Source organism: Caretta caretta, chromosome 5, assembly GCF_965140235.1.
Source record: "Caretta caretta isolate rCarCar2 chromosome 5, rCarCar1.hap1, whole genome shotgun sequence".
Taxonomy (NCBI): domain Eukaryota; kingdom Metazoa; phylum Chordata; order Testudines; family Cheloniidae; genus Caretta; species Caretta caretta.
The window spans coordinates 52,480,924-52,500,546 of record NC_134210.1 but is presented as its reverse complement, the minus strand read 5'-3'; the positions used below and the strand labels follow the sequence as shown (position 1 = coordinate 52,500,546).

Below are 19,623 nucleotides of genomic sequence, written 5' to 3'. Positions count from 1 at the left end.
TGCTTGTTATAGCCATTTTGGCTTTACATCTTATTCTGAAGAATATTTGGGTTATGTTCATCCCTCTACACTTTGATTTCTTCATTCAGATATTTTCCCTAGTGACTTCTCTGTTCAATGGGATCTACGTTTAGTTTTGAATAACTGGGTAGCTCTTTCTTTTTAACCCATGACTCTTTTTGGTCGCAACCAATTCTGCATGTGTAACCAACACAAATGTGTATAAACATATGTTTGTTTTTCTACAGCACTTTGGTATTTCTGCCACTTTCTTTTTTGTGGTGGAAAGTTAAGCTTTGTGGTCATGAATTTAAGCTCACACTTTACGCTAGCATTATTAGCTACACACAGTAGGCAAGTCTGATGTCAATTTTAGCAAAGATGATTTTCAGTTTTATTCTCTTTAAAACTGGAGGGGACTATGTAATTCTCTCAGACCTGAGTTTTCCAAAGTAGTCTTTTCTATAGATCCATGCTTATCTATCATCCTTCTCATTTGCCTGGGGGTGGCGTGGGTCTTCTGAGCAAGCAGTTTTAATAACTCGAAGGACGAGCTAACTTACAGAGCCTTTCATGCCCACTTTAAGGTACTTCTGCAGTGCCAGAGAGTGTAAAGCTGCTTTAGGCTTAATCTACACTAGGAGGGTTTTGCTGGTTGTGCTACACTGGTATAGTTAAACTGCAAAACCTCTTGTGGTGTAGACACAGTTATATTGGTATAAAAGTGCTTATCCCAGTATAGCTTATGTCAGTTTCCTGACTGCAGCTATACTAGGACTTTTACCAGTATAACTATGTTGGCAAAAAATCATACCCCTTACCAAAATAGCTATGCCAGTAAAACTTTTTAGTGTAGATCTGTCCTTCATGTAAATGAGATTCAAGCACACAAAATATAAAAGAGTTATCTAAATACCATATATCATGGTGACAGGCCATATTTGAGCTAGATAGCAAGTTTGGACTGTACACTAGTTTTGATTTTGCTGTCCAGTTTGTTTGGTGCTAACACCTACATTCTTGTGCTTGGGATAGGGAGACTGAAAACACAAGTATGTAACTTTTTTACATTTTATTTTAAATGAATTTTCCCTCATTTAACAGTTTGCCATAGGTATAATAGTTAATTTTTGGATAATGACTGACAAACAAAAAAACAAATTACAGTGAAAGGGAAAAGGAAAATAAAACAAGGAAAAGTAACGAAACAAAAACAACTTTGTTAAACTCTGCCTCTAACTGTTGGTCAGACTCCTTCATTCGCCACTGTTCTCCAGATTCCTCTCTTCATCCATCTTCTCCTCTTGGATTTCCTTCTTGGCAGCAGCTGTCCCAGGTCTACCCTAATTATTTTCTTTCATCTTCAGCAACAGGCAAACAGTTGTATATAATTGTAAAGGTTTATGCTTACTAAATGTGCCAAATGATTTTAATCTGATTTCTCTCAGTTCAAGTTCAGCAAGGACACCTGACTAAAATGCTTCCAGTTGAGAACTCCTAGTGAATTCCATAAAGATCTTAGGCCCACAGACTTGGTTCCTTTGTCAGAATAAAGAAAAGAAAAAACAGGAAGATGGTCCAAAGAAAGGTGGCTCAGATCTCTGAAATGAAGATGGAAAAATAGAATTAAATAGCTTCAGAGTTCCTCCAGAAATGGATGTCATTTTGGTACTGTTTTGGTACAGGGAGATGCCAAAAACATGAATATTTAAAGGGAACGCGAGGTAGCATTCCAATTGTTTTAGAATTAGCTTATTAGCTTGTTACATAAACCCATTCATACGAGCCATCTATGTGTAGAACTCCCGTGGGCTTCAATGGGAAGTCTAAACAAGGAGCACTTGCAGGTTTGTCTTCTAGTTTGCAACAAGAGAACTTACTCCTAGAAGTCCTTTCTTGGTTCACTTTAAATAAGTTTTTTGTAATTGAAATATCTCTTTTCGCTATGACACATGAAATACAGTATCAGGTCTACATTTTAAATCTTATTGTCAGATTGCTCCCTGGTCTGCATAATTTGATGCTCAAACACCCTAGAGCATTGATTTGTGTAACAGACTGCTTTGGAGAACTCCAGTTAAAGTTCAGTAATCCAGTTATAGTATAACTAGAGTGAGTTGTAGTTATATCATTGCAAAACAGATAACAATAACGACTTTGAGGACATTCTGTTCTCTTAGGTAAATGATTGTCTGCCCCACTTCCTCAAAACATACTATTTTACTTTTTAGAAATTGCTTTATTATACATATATTTGCCTAAGATATCAGAAAAACGCAGTAGGACTGGTACAGTCTCTACAATGAATGATATATGTGGGGTAAGGCAGGTTGTTCTATTTACATTTAACTGAAAAAATTGACCTAATAGTTTAGTCTTTCAGGAAAATAGCACAATGTCTAGGCTTTTGTCAGTTTATGTCATGATCTAAATCTTCTCTGAGCACACACATTGGTTTTATCTATAATAGGGTTTTGGATAGCTCATTCATAGGCATTTCTATGGCATCCATTATGCTATCTGAATAATTTTCATGTTTGTTGCCTTAAATTGGTTACAAGAGGAGTATAGCAATCATTTTATGTGTTACAGAAATGAAATATTTTCCTATGGAAGTTTTTAATACCCTGTTCATTAACCAGGTTCAATTAAAAATAATTCTATCAGAATTCCAAACTGTGAAACCCCCCGAAAAAAATCTATTTTCTGTCCTTGAACGAGTTTTCATGGTATGAAAGTTGAACAGTTACTGAATCTGATCTTTGTTGACCATTGACTTTGCTACCATGTATCATAAATCTTCATGGAACAATTAGCATTTTAAGTATGCTTAGTACACATAAATTTTTAAGACCCGTTAATATGTGTAGTGTACTAAGCATACTACTTTTTCGTTAGGCATAAGAATTTTTTTTTAAAGTCAAGAATGGAAACTCCTGCAAGAGTGAGTCACACTGGCCTATCCAATCAACAGGTGTGTAGGGAAGTCATTAACCTGCTGTCCTTTCTTTCCCCCCTCCTCTTTGGTTTTGTTTTTTTGTTTTGTGGTAGTCTGACCCTTGGTTATCATTGCAGAACTATGGAGGTGCAATGAGACCGCCACTGAATGCTTTAGGTGGCCCTGGAATGCCTGGAATGAACATGTAAGCAAAATAATAAACTACTATCACATTTATAAAAGTAATCTTTTCCTTTTAAAAGAAAAAATAATTGTGCCATACATAGTACCAGGGAGAATGTATTTTGATTAATTAACTAATATTAAGAGTTGTGACAAAGTAAAGAAACATCACAGCAGTTTCACTCTTGTGCAAAGCATCTTTTACAGAATTCTTTGTTTTTTCCTTCCAAGTCTCTTTCTAAATGTTGGGTTTGTTCTACAGGTCAGGGTTCATATATTTGCAATATCTTGTTAGTGTGCCCACCATATTCATCTGTAGATTTGTAAAGAGCCTTGATATTAATTAGGTTTGAATGTTTATTTCACTGATTTAATAGTAACAGAGTTTGCCATCAATTCACACACAAAAAGAACATTTTAAAGAATAGTAAGGTTGTGATTCATATCTGCAAAAGCAAGGAAGTACATAGTACGGACAGAAACACACCATTGTCTTTAAATACATCATCACAAAGGATACACATTAAAAAAGTGTGTATTCTCCATTCTGTTGTATCAGTTTTGTGCTAATGTAATCAGTGAAGTTACACTTCATAAAACCAGTGTTATGAAGTGGAGAATCAGGCCTGAGATATTTTAATGTACTACTGGCATTCAAGGACTTCTGGGGCTAGATACTCAGTTGGTGTAAACTGGTGTACACTGATTTACACCAGCTATGGATTGGATCCATGGAGTATCATCCTCTCTTGAAATATGAAGATAACTCCTATTTTCCAAGCCTCCAGAGCAACTTCAGATGTCAAACCACTGTTTTGGTTAATAATAATGAATAAGTTGAAGTTGCACCGAAGCTAAGGCCTTCAGTGCAACTCTCCGTTATCAGCTCCCGCACTGCGAAGCACAGCCCCTGCCAGCATTGCTCCTCGCCTGCCCCTGGCTTGAAGTTTGGGCAGGGAGGGGGACACAGCCCTCTAACCCCCAAACTACGCCATATTTAAAAGTAGGGGGCATGGCCCCCTGGTGCCCCCAGTTCCAGCACCATTGCCCCTCCTCACTTCTACAAAGGCTCCAGTGCCCTTGCTTCAGTACCATACTTGTGGTTGAGTTAGAAGAGTGTTTCTTAACAAGTTGGTCATGACCTCCAGGAGGGTCAAGAAAGGTAATCAGGTTTGCAAAGAATCAAACATTTTATTACAATGTAAAGCAAGGGAAATCTCACTCCCTTCTCCACACACCCCCTTACCCTTCAACAGATCAACAGACCAACAGAGAAAGACACACACCAAGGCTTATCATTAATATATTTTTACTCTTACTTTTATAGTAAACTGGAAGGGAATCATGAACATTTTTTATTGCAAATAAGGTGTCGCCAACCTGAAAAGGTTGCAAAACACTGAGTTAGAACACATCTTGCAGAGAGACATCTGATCTTGATTTAAAGATTTCAAGTAATGAAAAATCTGCCACATCTTAGATATATTGTTCTAATCTTCAGGCAGTTCTTGCATTTTTGAAGCAAATAAAATAAATTTAAGGTTTGTGTTACTTTACTATAGATGTCTTCTGTTGCACTCAGGACAATTATTGGAAATTAATATAGAAAAAATAACTAGATATTTGAAATCAAGTGTAGGTACAACACAAATTGTAGAAAGGGTCTCAAGAAAGAGATTCCAGCAAAGGAAAACAAAACTAAACTATTCATTACAAAATTTGTTGCTATTTAATAACAAAAAATTAGAAATAGAAGCAAAAAAAAGTATTTTGAGGATACTTGTACACATGAGAGAGACCTTATATAGGAAAAACAGACAAACAGGTTGCTGTCTTAGAAAGGAGCTCCTCACCTGCCAGTTAGCAGAAAATGAAACGGCCATGGTTGAAGTACAACTTCTATATCTCAGCAGTAGGTAAGCATACTTTCTCTTGTGTTGAGACAGTTACACATGTCTAGTTGTAACACTGTCAGACCCCGGTCATTGGGATCAAACCTGGGACTTCTGGAGCTTAGTGCATGAGCCTCTACTGCATGAGCTAAAAGCCATATGGCCGTTAGCTAAGGCTGTAGAGCAGACTCATTAATCTCTCTCTCTTTCAGTGGTCTCAGTGCCACTAGATGGGACAGAACACCACACCCAGGAGGTGTGTGAGTTATACAGCCACACAGTGAAGCGGGAGGGAAGAAGGGGCTTTCTTCTCACCTTGCACTTAAGAGTTACCCAGAATTGTAGCTCCTGTACTTGAAGTACTCAGGAGCTTCTATATGACATAAAGAAGGGATGAAGTAGCCACTCATAGCTCCTTCTCCCCATGCTTCAGCCAAGCATATGCTGTGCTCCTTAAAGGCTATTGGTAATTAACGTCCCTCTAGTGCAACTGAAAATGGAAGCAAAATATCTGTCATTGTTCTGGGAGGCGTGGCTTCACACGGCCCTTACCACACACTGTGCCTTAAAGGCACAAGCTAGCCCAGAGTGCTCGTATTAGAAAGCTGTGCTTTAGGGTATTCTGATCCCTGTCATATGCTGGATCCTGGACCTTGGAAAGGAGTTCTGTTATATTTCTTACCTTCAGAGAATCTGATTTATCAGTAAGAAATTTTTCTCACATTGTCAAAGTGAGTAATTTTTCTCTTACTATCAAATGGAGTTACGTACACATATCAAAAGGAGAATAGAGGCTTAACTCTGTATTTTTTGCTTTTGCAGGACATGAAGTGTGAGGCCCAGCCTTAAAGTTATTGATGTCACTTGTACATGAATTTCTTTAGCATATAAGTCCTTGTACTGTGATATCATAGCACAGACGTATTGTACATATTAACACTAACATTCAGTTTCAGTTATAGAGAGCATCTAAGGATAATCCACATCCAGTAGCAGTAAATGGACCCAGATGTTTTAGCAATTCCTCCTTTAGATTATTCCTTACAATTTATGCAATGCATGATGCTAAGCAACATCTGTGTATCTTATCTTCTGTACTTGTATTTCCATAAAAGATGGCAGCTTCCTTATTGCCTTATGCAGGGAGCATAGTTTAATTTGCATTTCCTTTTATGCAGGCATAAACTTTTTTGAGTTCAGTGGGTTTGGCCCTCTGGCAGCATTAAAATACGAAGATGTAGTTATTCTGCAAAGCCAACAGACATTTTAAAGTGTAATGTCTCCTCTGTAAGCAATTAGAGGGTAAAATTCAAAAGGCAGCTGTCTTGGTAGGAAGCTAAATATCTACCAAATAGCATTTTTGAAATTTTTCCTGGTGTTGCTTTGGCTAAAAATAATGCATACTATGTAATCTGTTATGACAACAAAACTAGCCTGAGAACTTCTAGACAGTGTTTCATCCCAAAAGGACATTTTTCTTAGTAGATGTAGCATTGAAAAATAATTGCTTACATAGCCTAAACTTCAGTATTTCAAATGTGATATATATTTATTTCATGCATCTTTTTAAAGAAAAAATAATTACAGTGAAATCTGCAAGTGCCCATGTCAGAGTTTTCATTATAAACTCACTTCTAAGGGATATAAATCTCGGCTATCGAACTTTAAGCCCAAATTTGGCATGATAAGTCTTTGTAAGGCATTATCTTTTCATAAAAAATGGAAGCAAAATAGCAAATTTCAGGGGATAATGTTACAGTTCGTAAGCTTATTTTAATGGCCAGTATGAACCAGACTGTTTAAAAGGTGCTAAGAATGTTTCAGTGTATACCTGAAGAAAAAAAGAATTTCCACTCACTTTTTAGCTCATAGGCTTCCTTTATAGAAAAGCTAAAACACACACAAAAATAGGTATTCAGGCATTTGGTTTAAATTATTCAATATTCTGATAGAATACACTCACGCATAAGGAAACTGAAATATTGAACATTTTTTCAAATACTAGTACAAATAAAAAATTTGAGACTTATTTTCAAGATGACAATGAAAATTGATGTCTCCTGATTCACTGAAGGAAACATCTGGGTTTGTGTTAAAGGGGTCCTCAAAGAGGTAACATCCATAAGTTCTGTAAAAAATGAAAGTATGGAAATGATGACTGTGTTTCTAAAGAATGCTATTGTAATTAGACATATGAGTCTTCCATATGTAAAAGATTACATTGTGAAACTGGTACATTAATAGTAATGTTTTATGAATATTTTGACAGTTTCATAATAAACATCTATTAGAAGAAGGGGGCGGGGGAAGCTCCTCACGTTGCTTTAAAGAACGTTGCAGCTGGCTAATTTTAAAAAACAACCAATATTCAACTCCATATAATCATGTACCTCCTCGACAGAGTCTGCCATGATGCTTCTTGTAGCTTTCTACATAGAAGTTTCCCCTATGACTTCAAGTAAATTTGCAAAATCCAGGACCTTGTCAGATGCAAGATGAGCTTTCACTTAGTCTGCTTTATACTTTTTAAGTATTTACATTAATCCAGATGTAGGCGGGTGGTGAAGCACTGGAATGGATTACCTAAGGAGGTGGTGGAATCTCCATCCTTAGAGTTTTTAAGGCCCGGCTTGACAAAGCCCTGGCTGTGATGATTTAGTTGGTGTTGGTCCTGCTTTGAGCAGGGGATTGGACTAGACCTCCTGAGGTCTCTTCCAACCCTAATATTCTGTGATTTTATGTATTCTGTGTATTTTTCTTTACATCACATTCAATTTTGGGGGGTGAAAACAAAGTTACAATATTGTCACATACACACTTTCTTATATTGAAAACAATTTGATTTTTATAAGAATAAATTTAAAGCTTAAAACATCCCAAATTATGAGGAACAATCATTATTTTTATTTAACAAATTTCAGTATTTTTGTGGTATTATAGATAAGTAGTACATAAATGCTTACTTCATAGAATCATAAACTTTAAGGTCAGAAGGGACCATTATGATTGTCTAGTCTGACCTCCTGCACAACGCAGGCCACAGAATCTCACCCACCAACTCCTGTAACAAACCTCTAACTTATGTCTGAGCTACTGAAGTCCTCAAATTGTGGTTTAAAGACTTCAAGATGCAGAGAATCCTCCAGCAAGTGACCCATGCACCACGCTGCAGAGGAAGGCAAAAAACCCTCAGGGCCTCTGCCAATCTACCCTGGAGGAAAATTCCTTCCCTACCCGAAATATGGTGATCAGCTAAACCCTGAGCATGTGGGCAAGACTCACCAGCCAGACACCCAGGAAAGAATTCTCTATAGTAACTCAGATCCCACCCCATCTAACATCCCATCACAGGCCATTGGGTATATCTACCACTAGTAGTCGAAGATCAATTAATTGCCAAAATTAGGCTATCCCATCATATCATCCCTTCCATAAACTTATCAAGCTTTGTCTTAAAGCCAGATATGTGTTTTGCCCCCACTGCATCCCTTGGAAGGCTGTTCCAGAACTTCACTCCTCTGATGGTTAGAAACCTTCGTCTAATTTAAAAGTCTAAACTTCCTGATGGCCAGTTTATATCCATTTGTTCTTGTGTCCACATTGGTACTGAGCTTAAATAATTCTTCTCCCTCCATGGTATTTATTCCTCTGATGTATTTATATATAGCAATCATATCTCCTCTCAGCCTTCTTTTGGTTAGGCTAAACAAACCAAGCTCATTGAGTTTCCTTTCATAAGACAGGTTTTCCATTCCTCGGATCATCCTAGTAGCCCTTCTCTGTACCTGTTTCAGTTTGAATTCATCCTTCTTAAACATGAGAGACAGAACTGCACATAATATTCCAGATGAGGTCTCACCAGTGCCTTGTATAACAGTACAAACACCTCCTTATCTCTACTGGAAATACCTCGCCTGATGCATCCCAAGACCACATTAGCTTTTTTGATGGCCATATCACATTGGCAGTTCATAGTCATCCTGTGATCGACCAGTACTCTGAGGTCCTTCTCCTCCTCTGTTACTTCCAAGTAATGCGTTCCCAGTTTATAACAGAAATTCTTGTTATTAATCCCTAAATGCATGACTTTTCACTATTAAATTTCATCCTATCACTATTACTCCAGTTTACAAGGTCATCCAGATCTTCCTGTATGATATCCCGGTCCTTCTCTGTATTGGCAATACCTTCCAGCTTTGTGTCATCTGCAAACTTTATTAGCACATTTCCGCTTTTTGTGCCAAGGTCAGTGATAAAATGATTAAATAAGATTGGTCCCAAAACTAATCTCTGAGGAACTCCACTAGTAACCTCCTTCCAGTCTGACAGTTCACCTTTCAGTGTGACCTTTAACCAGTTCCTTATCCACCTTTCAGTTTTCATATTGACCCCCACCTGTTCCAATTTAGCTAATAATTCTCCATGTGGAACCGTATCAAATGCCTTACTGAAATCGGAGTAAATTAGATCTACTACGTTCCCTTTGTCTAAAAAATCTGTTACCTTCTCAAAGAAGGAGATCAGGTTGGTTTGACACAATCTAGCTTTTGTAAAGCCGTGTTGTATTTTGTCCCAATTACCATTGACCTCAATGTCCTTAACTGCTTTCTTCTTCAAAATTTTTTCCAAGACCTTGCATACTACAGATGTCAAACTAACAGGCCTGTAGTTACCCAGATTGCTTTTTTTACCTTTCTTAAAAATAGGAACTATGTTAGCAATCCTCCAGTCATACGGTACAACCCCTGAGTTTACAGATTGATTAAAAATTCTTGCTAATCGGCTTGCCATTTCATGTGCCAGTTCCTTTAATATTCTTGGATGAAGATTATCCAGCCCCCCAATTTAGTCCCATTAAGCTGTTTGAGTTTGGCTTCTACCTCGGATGTGGTAATATCTACCTCCATATCCTCATTCCCATTTGTTGTCCTACCATTATCCCTAAGCTCCTCATTAGCCTCATTAAAGACTGAGGCAAAGTATTTGTTTAGATATTGGGCCATGCCTAGATTATCCTTAACCTCCACTCCATCCTCAGTGTTAAGCAGTCCCACTTCTTCTTTCTTTGTTTTCTTCTTATTTGTATGGCTATAGAACCTTTTACTATTGGTTTTAATTCCCTTTGCAAGGTCCAACTCTACATGGCTTTTGGCCTTTCTCACTTTATCCCTACATGTTCTGACCTCAATAAGGTAGCTTTCCTTGCTAATCCCTCCCATCTTCCACTCCTTGTAGGCTTTCTGCTTTTTCTTAATCACCTCTCTGAGATGCTTGCTCATCCAGCTTGGTGTACAACTCCTGCCTATGACTTTTTCCCCCTTTCTTGGGATGCAGGCTTCTGATAGTTTCTGCAACTTTGACTTGAAGTAATTCCAGGCCTCCTCCGCCTTTAGATCCACAAGTTTTTCAGTCCAATCCACTTCCCTAACTAATTTCCTTAATTTTTTAAAGTTAGCCTTTTTGAAATAAAAAATCCTAGTCACAGATCTATTTTTGTTTATCCTTCCATTTAGTTTGAACTGAATTAGCTCATGATCGCTTGAACCAAGGTTGTCCCCTACAATCATTTCTTCTGGGGTCCTCACTGCTTACCAAAACCAAATCTAAAATGGCATCCTCTCTTGTCGGCTCGGCAACTACTTGGTGAAGGAATCCATCAGCTACCGCATCCAGGAAAATCTGAGCCCTATTATTATTACTAGCACTTGTCCTACAGTCTATATTTGGGAAGTTAAAGTCTCCCATGATCAACAATTACCATTAGTATTTACTTCTTTAAAAACATTAAAGAGGTCGCTATCCATATCCACATCGGATCTCGGCGGTCTATAGCACACCCCATGCACTATCCCAGGGCAGGCTTTAGTAGCTTTCTTCTCCAGTGTGATGTTTGCCCAGACAGACTCTGTCTTATCCATTCCATCACTTCTTATTTCTTTACAGTCTACCTCATCATAGATATACAATGCTACTCCACCACCTTTGCCTTTATTTCTGTCTTTCCTAAACAGCACATACCCTTCAATACCCGTATTCCAGTCATGACTACTATTCCACCATGTTTCTGTTATCCCTTCTTTCTGTTCTATTTCACTTCTTGCACCAGTAGCTCTAGTTCCTCCCCGTTTTGTTACCTAGGCTCCTCGCATTAGTGTACAAACATCTTAATTTGGGCCATTTGGCTTCACTCACATTCTTTACCCAATTGGGAACATACATTCTACTGCCAATATTACCTATTAGATTGGTATGTACACTGCCCTTCCGCCTTATGTCCATTCTCCTAACCACGGCTGTATCCTTTCTTGCTTCGTTTTCTTCCCTCTCAAAGAGAATAACTAGCGTGCAGGTTACCTGGACATCTCCCAACCATCTCCCCCGAATTCCTAGTTTAAAGCTCTCTTGATCGGTTATGCCATCCTCCATCCTAGAAGTCTATTTCCCTCCCTACTCAGGTGCAGTCCATCCCAAGAGAACAGTCCTCTGTCCATGAATGCTTCCCAGTGGCCATACATCCCAAAGCCCTCCTTATAGCACCACTGCCTGAGCCATCTGTTGAGCATCATAATCTTGTCACATCTTTTTTTGCCCTTCTCTAGGAACAGGCAGAATCCCACTGAAGATCACCTGAGCCTCGATTTCCTTTAGCGTCTTCCCCAGCCTGGCATAGTCTCCCTTGATATGTTCCAGCGAGAATCTAGCCATATCATTTGTTCCCACGTGAAGGATAATCAATGGATTCTTTCCCGCTCCCGTTAGGATCCTCTTCAGCCTCAGGTCCGCATCCCGTATCTTAGCACCCAGCAGACAGCACACCCTTCTGTTCTCTGGATCAGCTCTTGTTACAGGCCTGTCTATTCTTCTCAGCAATGAGTCCCCAATCACGTAGACCTGCCCTTTCCTGGCGATGATGCAATTCTCCAGTCTATCCCCTGTTCCATCTGGCCCCAAGTCCTCTCGATTCCTATTGTCCCCTGTAATCCTCTGCAACCCATCCCGTATCCTCCTGGGACTCATATGTGGTGTTATTTCCATTGACTCTTGCCCTCTTCCAATAGGACTATCTGCTCTTCTCTTTTTCCTTGCCCTCTCACCTTCAGTGACCATCTGCTGTGCCCCTTCTTCATTTTCCAACCACGCAAACCTGTTCCTGAGCTCTGTTTCTCCTTCACTGCCCTGTCTTCTTCTCTGCCTGGTTCTCCTAGTCACATGCTTCCACTGTCCACTTTCCTCATCCAGCAGTATCCCCTCAGAGTTCTTTGGTCCTGCTTCCATCTGCAAGTCTGAGCTTTTCCCTTCAGCCTCCTCATGTCTTTGCTCCATCATCCACTTGAACCCCCTTCTAAACTCAGCCAGAGTCTCCACCTGCATCTCCAATCCTAGGATCTTCTCTTCCATCAGCTCTATCAGGCGGCACTTCATGCAGGCAAAATTCTTTTCAGGTACCCCCTCGAGGATCATGTACATGCCACAGCTTCTACATCCAGTCATCTTCATTGTCTTCCACTACTTGGGTCACGACCACTGCTGCCTCTGTGTCTGTCATAGCCTTCTCACCTAAGTCCTGTTAGTCTGGGACTCAGTTTAGGAAGAAATTTAAGCCTGTATACAACTTGCATGCTTAAAGTTAAGTACATGTTTTAGTACCTTTCTATTGGGCCATACTGTAGGTAGACATTCACCACATATGTAGTACTGGCTCCAAATTTGTATTATGGTGTCAATAACCAGAATACAACTAAAAATACTCCTTATGAGGAATCAATTGTCTTGAATCTTATCAATAGCACATTTTACTGTCTTTTTAATATTACTATTCCATAATAATTCAATTAACCCATATAACGCTGTGTTTATATAACATTGGGCCAAGTGCTGCCCTGTGCAGGAAAAAAACTATATAGGGGCACAAACTTACATTTTCTTTCAAGTCACGCTGCTGGGGGTGTGGGATTTGCCATCCTGCAGAATACACAGGAGGGTTGGATCCCTAATTTGCAGGTATCTATGATCTGTGAAAAACTCCAGTGTCTCCCACACTGCTTTCTATACCCCTGGGATCAAAGCTCTGAAGGAATTGTTGTCATGTAGTTCCTAGCAGATGGTGTCTTGAAAAGTACAGAAGTCCACAATATATGATTTAGCCACTGAGATATGTCTAGATATAACTGGTGAGCTTGTGGTGACAGACATAATCTTTTAAGAATAATTTTGTATAGTATCTGGTAAACTGTTTAAATGCTAGTGGTAGTTTAGCTATGATCTTGTATTAGTTTAACAGTAAAACAAGGTATACTTGTAGTTTATAATCACACTTTACTGCAGTGAAAAATGATGATGCTACCAGAAGAGGCCAGCAAAAGATAGCAGTTTTTTAAAAAGCATATTCTACACTGGGAACAGATTGTGTTCATGTTACACCATAGAGCTGCTGACCTTTAGATTCTTGGTAGCAGAGTTGACCAGAAACCAAACTTTGTTTGGTTAAATCCTCATCTGTCATTTTATATTCTAGGGGTCCAGGAGGTGGTAGACCGTGGCCAAACCCAACGAATGCCAATTCTGTAAGTAAATATTCAAGTGTGTTGGACAGTATCCTATGTTTGAGGAGTTATTCCTCCTTAATATGCCCATGTACAGAAAAAAAAACCTATATTCAGCAAATAGAATAGTGCAGGCCATATTTTGTTGCCCTCTGTACTATTTTTTTCCAACCCTAATGCATGGGTTCTCCAGCTTTTTTTGCAGCATGGACCACATCTTAATAGAGAGCTTCTAGTAGACCACCTTTCCTCCCACTCATGATTGTGCAGACCATCTGCTCTCCTGTTCATAATCACATAACAGCTCTGAGGCAACTACAGCAAATTGCCCAAAGGAAAAATTAACATTAGCATAGTATTTAATATATTTTTAGCTTTTTCAGTGCAATATAACACAATAGAATAGGAGTCAGCACCATCTGACTAACCAGCTCTACATAGACCACAGTTTGATAAGATGTGCTCTAATGTATCGTCTGATGGCTTATATATGGAAAAAACATATTAATTTCTGTACCACTCAAATCATAAAATCATAGTGTAATTTCTCAAAACATGATCCATTTGATAGCTTGAACAATTTAATTTTGGCCTTCATGAAAAGTAATACACTCTCCAAATTAATAGGCTGCAACAGCTACAAAATGAGGTTGTTCAATAGCTGCTTAGGACAAGAACAGTTTGGTAATGCCCACCCTCCATGACTTGTCCTGGCTGCTAGCCCGACAGAAACTTCAAGTTCAAGGGGTTAGTTTTAGAAAGCACAGTGAAACTCTTCATAATCTGTACCCAAAGTACTTGAGTGAACACGTATCATCATATATCCCTACTTTGTATTTACAGTAGGCTAGGGTGCATCTGCTGTTACTAGACCCTATTTCTGGCTGTCCCTAGGACATGGTGTATCAAGTTTATCCTTGATTGGGATTTATTTATGTATTTATTGGTGGGTAGGAAGAGGAGTGTTTCCTATGTTCTTTTGTGATTTTTTGTTTTGTTTTGTATTTGCTATCCTCTTGTATATTCCTTTTCTATGTAGGAATTGATCCTTGTAGTTTGACAGTATGGCTTCTGTGTGGTTTGCCATTGTGCCAGATCTTTGGGTTCAGATTGGCTGTATATTTGGGTAAATTATTTCCTCATTTTGACTTTAGTGGTGTTTACTGATTATTGTACATGTAATGCAATAAATGTTTAAAATACATTTATCAAAGTCACAGGGGAGTTAGGTGCCCAACTTTCATTGAGCGTTGGGTGCTTAACTCTCCTTCTTTATTTGAAAATCTCCCCCTACATATTTTCTCTCTCTCTGTATTATGCTTACCTGTCATATAATTCAGAGGTACAGCTCAGTTTACAGTAATATTAACTTTGTGGAATGTGGATCATGATACGCTAATGTCAAATCTATACACACACCCAAAATAAAAAGTACACAAAATCTATGGCACTGTGAACTTGAGCCTGGCAGTTTTTCATAATAATAATAATGTACAAAAAGAAAAAGAGCTCAATGTTGCATGACTGAGTTACAAATAAGTAAATGTAGGCTTTAACTTGCATTTTCCCAGCTTTTAGTGTGACAGCCTTAATATTCTTTTTTTGTTTTAAATGTCTTGATTGTTTTTAAATAAGGTAGAGAAAATTATTCTGCTATGGAATTTTATGTTTATTAAATTCAATATGCAAGTACATGCTAGAGACCAGATATAGACCATGATTCATGAAAACACTTAGGTACATAAGCAAGTCATTGAAATTTAAGCACATGCACAAGTGCTTTCTTGAATATGGATATTTTCCTGAATTGTGATCTTTGGCATTGACTTAAAATATGCATTATCTACCTGATCAGAATGAAATCAGGGAAATAGTTATAGTATGTAGACAGAATTTTAAAACCCACTAAATAGAAATTAGTCCTTTTAAACTATTGTAATCTGACATGAAAGTACACATCTAGGACAAGCCCTATGCATATTTTAGTTACTAATCTTTAATTAAAGGTAAACAGATTTGTTGACATTTTCTTTTATAAGCAGGAAAAAGGGGGTGTCAGAGCATACAAGACAAGAGTATACAGTTGAAGTAGTTCAGATTATGGTTTGCCTTAAACCTACAGTATATGCTGATTTTATAAAAAGTTATATCAGTGATTGTTTTAACTGAGTTTATGCCACCTGCTCTATATTTCATCAAATAGTTTAGTTGTTAGCCTTATAGATGTAGCTCCACAGGTCTTTCCATTTAAAACATACCTACCAGAAAAACATGCCCTCTCCCCCCCCTCCCACCCCCACCCAAAAAAAAATTCAGAGAAATGGATAGACTTGATTGCTATATACATTTTTGAAAAATATACTAAATAGAAACAAGGCATTGCCCCATACATGAGGCTCATGGCAATTCCATAGCTGAGCCTGTAGTGAAGTCAGGGACCTTCTCTCTTAACCATTATGTTTATTCAGATTTTGTAATAGATTTTTAATTGTTAGAGATGGGGAGGAGGGGAAGAGAAGTTTTAAAAGAAGGCCATAATGCATATCTTCTCTTTGCCTCCCAATGAACTGATGTTAAAGGAGAGCTTAAGGGAGTCTGAGACAGTGCAGGAGCAGGGGAAACAATAAGTTTATGGAGGGGATGGTATGATGGGATAGCCTAATTTTGGCAATTAATTGATCTTTGACTACTAGCAGTAAATATGCCCAATGGCCTGTGATGGGACACTAGATAGGGTGGGATCTGAGTTACTACAGAGAATTCTTTCTTAAGTGTCTGGGTGGCGAGCCTTGCCCGCATGCTCAGGGTTTAGCTGATCGCCATATTTGGGGTCGGGAAGGAATTTTCCTCCAGGGCAGATTGGCAGAGGCCCTGGGGGTTTTTCGCCTTCCTCTGCAGCATGGGGCACGGGTCACTTGCTGGAGGATTCTCTGCACCTTGAAGTCTTTAAACCACGATTTGAGGACTTCAGTAGTTCAGACATAGGTCGGGGGTTTGTTACAGGAGTTGGTTGGTGAGGTTCTGTGGCCTGCGTTGTGCAGGAGGTCAGACTAGACGATCATAATAGTCTCTTCTGACCTTAAAGTCTATGATTCTATGAAATATAGAACAAGATGCATGTTGAACATTACCACTTGCTCAGTTGTTTGCCACTGTTGCATCTGATTCCCCGTGTTTGTCAACTCAATGTCTGTTTAGATTGTAAGTTCCCCAGAACAGAGACCTTGATCTAAACTCTCTTTTAAAATGTGGCTCCTCTGCTATTCCAGTAACATAAAGGTGGCCCTTGCAGAACACACCTGACATAGTGAGAGGCTGAGCTGTCTATGTACTTATAGCCTTCATTACTGTGGTAACTGAACACCTCACTTATAGTAAAGAGTTTTTATCCTCACAATATCCCTGTGATGTAGAGAAGTATCATCCCCATTTTACAAATGGGGAACTGATGCACAGAGTAGATTAACTGATTTACTCAAGGTCACACAGGAAGTCTTTGGCTGACCTAGGAATTGAACGCAGATCTCTTTAGGCTTACTTAGGCCAATACCTTTTGCACTACGATCGGGGGTGCTCAAACTTCATTGCACCGCAACCCCCTTCTGACAACAAAATTACGACATGACCCCGGGGGCTGGAGGGGTGTAAAAGCCCAAGCCCCGCTCGCCCAGGTGATGGGAGAGGAGGCCAGAGCCCAAGCCCCACCGCCCCTGGTGCGGGTAGAGCTTGGGCTTCAGCTTCAGCCCTGGGTCCCAGCAAGTCTAATGCTGGCCCTGGTGACCCCATTAAAATGGGGTTGCGACCCACAGTTTTAGAGCCGCTGCTACATTATCTATCCTCCTCTGACTCTATAGCAGGGGTGGGCAAACTTTTTGGCCTGAGGGCCACATCTGGGTGGGGAAATTGCTTGCAGGGCCAGGGCAGAGGGTTGCGGTGGGAGGGAGTGTGGTGTGCAGGAAGGGACTCAGGGAAAGGGGTTGGGGCAGAGCAGGGGTGCAAGGTGTATGGGGGGCTCAGGGAAGAGGGTTAGGGCACAGGAGGGGTGTGGAGTGCACGAGGGGGCTTAGGTCAGGGGGTTGAGGTATAGGAGGGGTGCGGAGTGCAGGAAGGGGCTCAGGGCAGGAGGTTAAGGTGCAGGAGGGGTGTGGGATGTGGCAGGGGGCTCAGGGCAGGGAATTGGGGTGCAGGAGGGGTACGGGGTGCAGGAAGGGGCTCAGGGCAGGGGGTTGGGTGCAGGAGGGGTGTGGGATGTGGCAGGGGGCTCAGGGCAGGGAATTGGGGTGCAGGAAGGGTATGGGGTGCAGCAGGGTGCTCCGGGCAGGGAGTTGGGGTGCAGGGTGCAGGAGGGGTTCAGGCTTCGGCCCGTCTCCGCTTACCTAGAGCAGCTCTGGGGTAGCAGCGGCTTGCACCAGGGCCAGGGCAGGCTCCCTGCATGCCTGTCTCCCAGCCCCGGCACTGCACCACTCCAGGAAGTGGCCGGCACCACATCCCTGCGGTTCCTGGGGGTGGGGGCACAGAGGGCTCTGCATGTTTCCCTCACCTGTGGGTACCTCCCCCGAAGCTCCCATTGGCCACGGTACCCCGTTCCTGGCCAATGGGAGCTTTGCAGGAGGTACCCACAGGCAAGAGCAGCATATGGAGCTCTCTGCCCCCCCATCCCCACCCCCAGGGGTTGCAGGGATGTGGTGTGGCTGCTTCCAGGAACGGCACAGAGCCTGCGGCGGTGGCAATTCTGCTGGCCGGATCCAGCCCGTGGGCTGTAGTTTGCCCACCCCTGCCCTATAGTCAGCCTCAGGGCTGGCCCTAGATGTTTTTGCTGGCCTGGGTAGAAATCATTTACAGCACCTCCCTTGGAGCAGCCAAGCTTAAAAACCTCCAAAATTCAGCTGGGTCTATGCTATTCCTTCCTGCCCCTTGCACAGAAGATTTGTCAGGGAATGGCCAGTGTAGGAAGGAAGGAAACAGGGTGGGATTTCTGGAGTATAGTGCACTCTGGCTCTTTTATGCCAGCATAATAATGTATAGATTTCAGACAATAAGCCATATTGCAATGTGGAAATCTCACAAAGTCAGTGCTGGTAGACCTTTTACTTGGGATATTAAAAGCTAGATTGAACTAACACTAGAAATTATACTGTAAGGATCCGATGAAGTGAGCTGTAGCTCACAAAAGCTTATGCTCAAATAAATTGGTTAGTCTCTAAGGTGCCACAAGTCCTCCTTTTCTTTTTGCGAATACAGACTAACACGGCTGTTACTCTGAAAACTGTAAGGATTAATTCTGCTTTGATGGGGAGATGGACAGGAAGGTGCATAATAGATTTTTGCATCACTCACTTCTAATATTCTGTAATGATTCCCATAAAATTAAGTCTATCTTAATTTTTTTCAATTTCTCATACATTCTGAAGGAAGTCCATCCTTCACAGATTAGATGCCAAGAGGCAGTTCACATCTTCAATGTGTGAGAGTTTCAGAACATCACAATGTGGGTTCTGAGGATAAATGCAATGGGTTTAAAATAACGTTTTTTCCATTTAATAGTGGGGTGTTTTTCAGTGGCCAGCTGAATCATGAGTGGGAAAGATGTGGACCAGACTATGAAAATGTTTGACAACTCCTGCCTTAGATACATTTATAAAATATTATCTGTCATCTGCAGTCAGATAAGAAACTTCTTTTGGCAAAGTGATTTTCCAGTTTCTTAATTCTCAGCTCAACTTCCTGAGCTGTTACTCTCCAGTATCCTATAGAGAAGATCTATAGAAGTTATTTAATGAAGAGGAAAACTGTATTACTTGCCAGCAGCTGGAGTTCTCAAATCTCCACAAATTGAATTTAATGTTCAATTGGGACACTGACTCTTTAAAAAGAAAGTTGTTTCCTCAAGCATGTAGAAGGAATACCATCAGTGTCCCTTGAGATCAAAGAGAGTGTCATCTTGTAGTTCTTGATTCAGTTAAAGACTTAATCACAAGTTTAAGTCCATCACTGTTCCCTTTCTTAAGTCCCATCGACTTAAAGTTAAGCACATGCTTAATGCTGTCCTGAATTGGGCTAATACTCA

General features: G+C 40.3%; 1 protein-coding gene across 4 annotated transcripts in view; it reads left to right on the top strand.

Moving 5' to 3' along the window:
* The window catches only part of SSBP2 (single stranded DNA binding protein 2), a 278,870-nt gene that overhangs the window by 217,621 nt on the left and 41,626 nt on the right, over positions 1–19,623 (top strand). For all 4 annotated transcript variants that reach the window (XM_048851560.2, XM_048851558.2, XM_048851559.2 and 1 more), the window contains 2 exons: positions 3,076–3,143; positions 13,529–13,577. In XM_048851560.2, the coding sequence (XP_048707517.1) occupies positions 3,076–3,143; positions 13,529–13,577 (117 nt within the window). The remainder of the gene's footprint in view (positions 1–3,075; positions 3,144–13,528; positions 13,578–19,623) is intronic.